Source organism: Austrofundulus limnaeus, unplaced genomic scaffold (genome assembly GCF_001266775.1).
Source record: "Austrofundulus limnaeus strain Quisiro unplaced genomic scaffold, Austrofundulus_limnaeus-1.0 Scaffold6, whole genome shotgun sequence".
In the NCBI taxonomy this organism is placed as follows: domain Eukaryota; kingdom Metazoa; phylum Chordata; class Actinopteri; order Cyprinodontiformes; family Rivulidae; genus Austrofundulus; species Austrofundulus limnaeus.
This window is the reverse complement of record NW_013952408.1, coordinates 1,050,255-1,052,207: the sequence shown is the minus strand read 5'-3', so window position 1 is coordinate 1,052,207 and position 1,953 is coordinate 1,050,255. Positions and strand designations below refer to the sequence as shown.

At 37.3% G+C, this 1,953-nt stretch overlaps 1 protein-coding gene across 1 annotated transcript in view; it reads left to right on the top strand.

Annotated features, from left to right (window-relative positions):
* The first annotated feature begins 661 nt into the window (after nucleotides 1–661).
* Nucleotides 662–1,953, top strand: part of higd1a (HIG1 hypoxia inducible domain family, member 1A) — a 3,924-nt gene continuing 2,632 nt past the window's right edge. The window contains exons 1-3 of the mRNA XM_014029489.1: nucleotides 662–778; nucleotides 1,249–1,326; nucleotides 1,528–1,662. Of these exons, the coding sequence (XP_013884943.1) occupies nucleotides 1,254–1,326; nucleotides 1,528–1,662 (208 nt within the window). The 5' untranslated portion in view covers nucleotides 662–778; nucleotides 1,249–1,253. The remainder of the gene's footprint in view (nucleotides 779–1,248; nucleotides 1,327–1,527; nucleotides 1,663–1,953) is intronic.

Genomic DNA, 1,953 nt, shown 5'->3' with positions numbered 1-1,953 from the left:
ATTGCAGGACGCCGACAAATAAATACAATTGATGAAATATCCATTGGTTTTGCAACAGGAAGTCAAAGTACCAGTTTTTATCAGAGACCAACCAGACAGGCTGGGAAATCCAAACTGAGTTAGAAACTACATCTTTATTTATTTATTATTATTATTTTTTTAAAGCACAAGCTCGTCGGCGGTACTGCGCAGCGGAAACGCATGGAGTATCCGGGGTGACGCAACTGGGTGTTGCATTTAATGTACCTCAGAATTATACCAACCACAAAATATTTGCATCGTATTAAGAATAAATGTCTCGTAGTTTAGCTACTTAGGTTCTTCTTTTAACAGTGTGAGCACTAGTAGATAAATCTGAGTGACTTATTTTATCTTAATATATCATTTCCCTTTTTCATTTTTTTCTATTTGGCGAGAAATCGAATTTCTATGGACAATTCTAAGAAATAAATCTACACATTGAATGGTTACAGTATGAAATATCGATATATATACATATACAGCATATTTTTAATATGTTTAACAATAGTGCGCGTACCTTAGGCGAGCAATGTTAAGGCATATGTACAAAATTGGCATCGTTAGATTTGAATTTTGTTTTTCCTGCAAACATTGAACACAACACATGCAGGGCCTGACGTCAGGCCTGCGTAATCTACAGTTATATCACCGCGACGCCGGTATATGACTTCCTTTAAGTGCGTGTAAGCTAGCTCAGAGAACTCACATCAAAACTCACCGGACAATTTCTTTACGAAGGCCTTAGACAACAACACGGGTAAGAAATTGATAACGCTACATGGCGATATTGAATTTTAGTAGCTGATCAAAAACTCTAAGCAAGTCATTATTATGTCGTCGATAATTTCAACTTTTTCATACTCATTCTGAGCTGTGCTTGGCCTCGACGCTAACTAGTTAAAAATCAAGAGAAAGTGTTTTTAAAACTTACGCCGTGTTTTATTGCAAGTAGTGGTTAGTTTTTGAAGGCCTTCTGCTCAAGTGTCACCTTCGTACATGTCCTGATCCAGTAAACGAGTTACATGTTAGATTGGGGTCCAACTTTGAAAGTAGTTTTTAATCAAGTTAATGACAAATTTTCTAACGTAGTTTATATACAAGATAATGCTATAACCGTATGCAATAGCTGATGTGGCATTAAATTTGGCAAAGAACCAGAATAAACCCTAAAAACTGTCCTTGTTTTGACCTTGGTTATTTTTTATTTTTTTATATATATTTTTTTAGTCAACATGGCTTCATATGATGACGATAATGTCTCCAAATTGATGCGGAAGATAAAGCAGAATCCATCTGTTCCTATCGGTGAGTACATTGTGTATCTATTGCTAACAAAGCTATATTGAGTATATCAAAAACTTAAAGTGTAACTTAACTGACCTATTAGTTTTTTTTGTAATAACTTCCATACGTTTTGCATACTTTTTTTGTTTTAGTAACATTTTACTTTGATTTGAATCATTTCCCTTGGCTGATGTWTTAATTTCATGTATTTTTCCATTCTAGGATTTGCTGGATGCGCTGCAATTGTTGCACACCAATTGTACAAAATGAAAACTCGAGGTGATACAAAAATGTCGGTGTACTTGATCCGCATGCGTGTAGCTGCACAGGGCTTTGTGGTCGGATCCATCACAATTGGTATGTATCACAAAATGTCACTTTTCTGATCTTAGTTGCATTGAGCTTTCAGGTGCCTTTGCATGTGCGTCCATGTGGCATACAGGAGCAGCAGCAACCTTAAAGTGTATCCTACAGCCCCCCCCCCACGAAAAGATAACTCCGCCCCAAGGCGAAATTTGAAAAATGTATCAAAGTAGGTTAGGGAGGGGGGGTTAGAGAGCGGAGGTGTGGCCAGGACGAGAGAATGTGACAGGTAGCTAGCGTTAGCATAATTGATGCTACATGGAAAGTGACCACAGTATCGCAGAC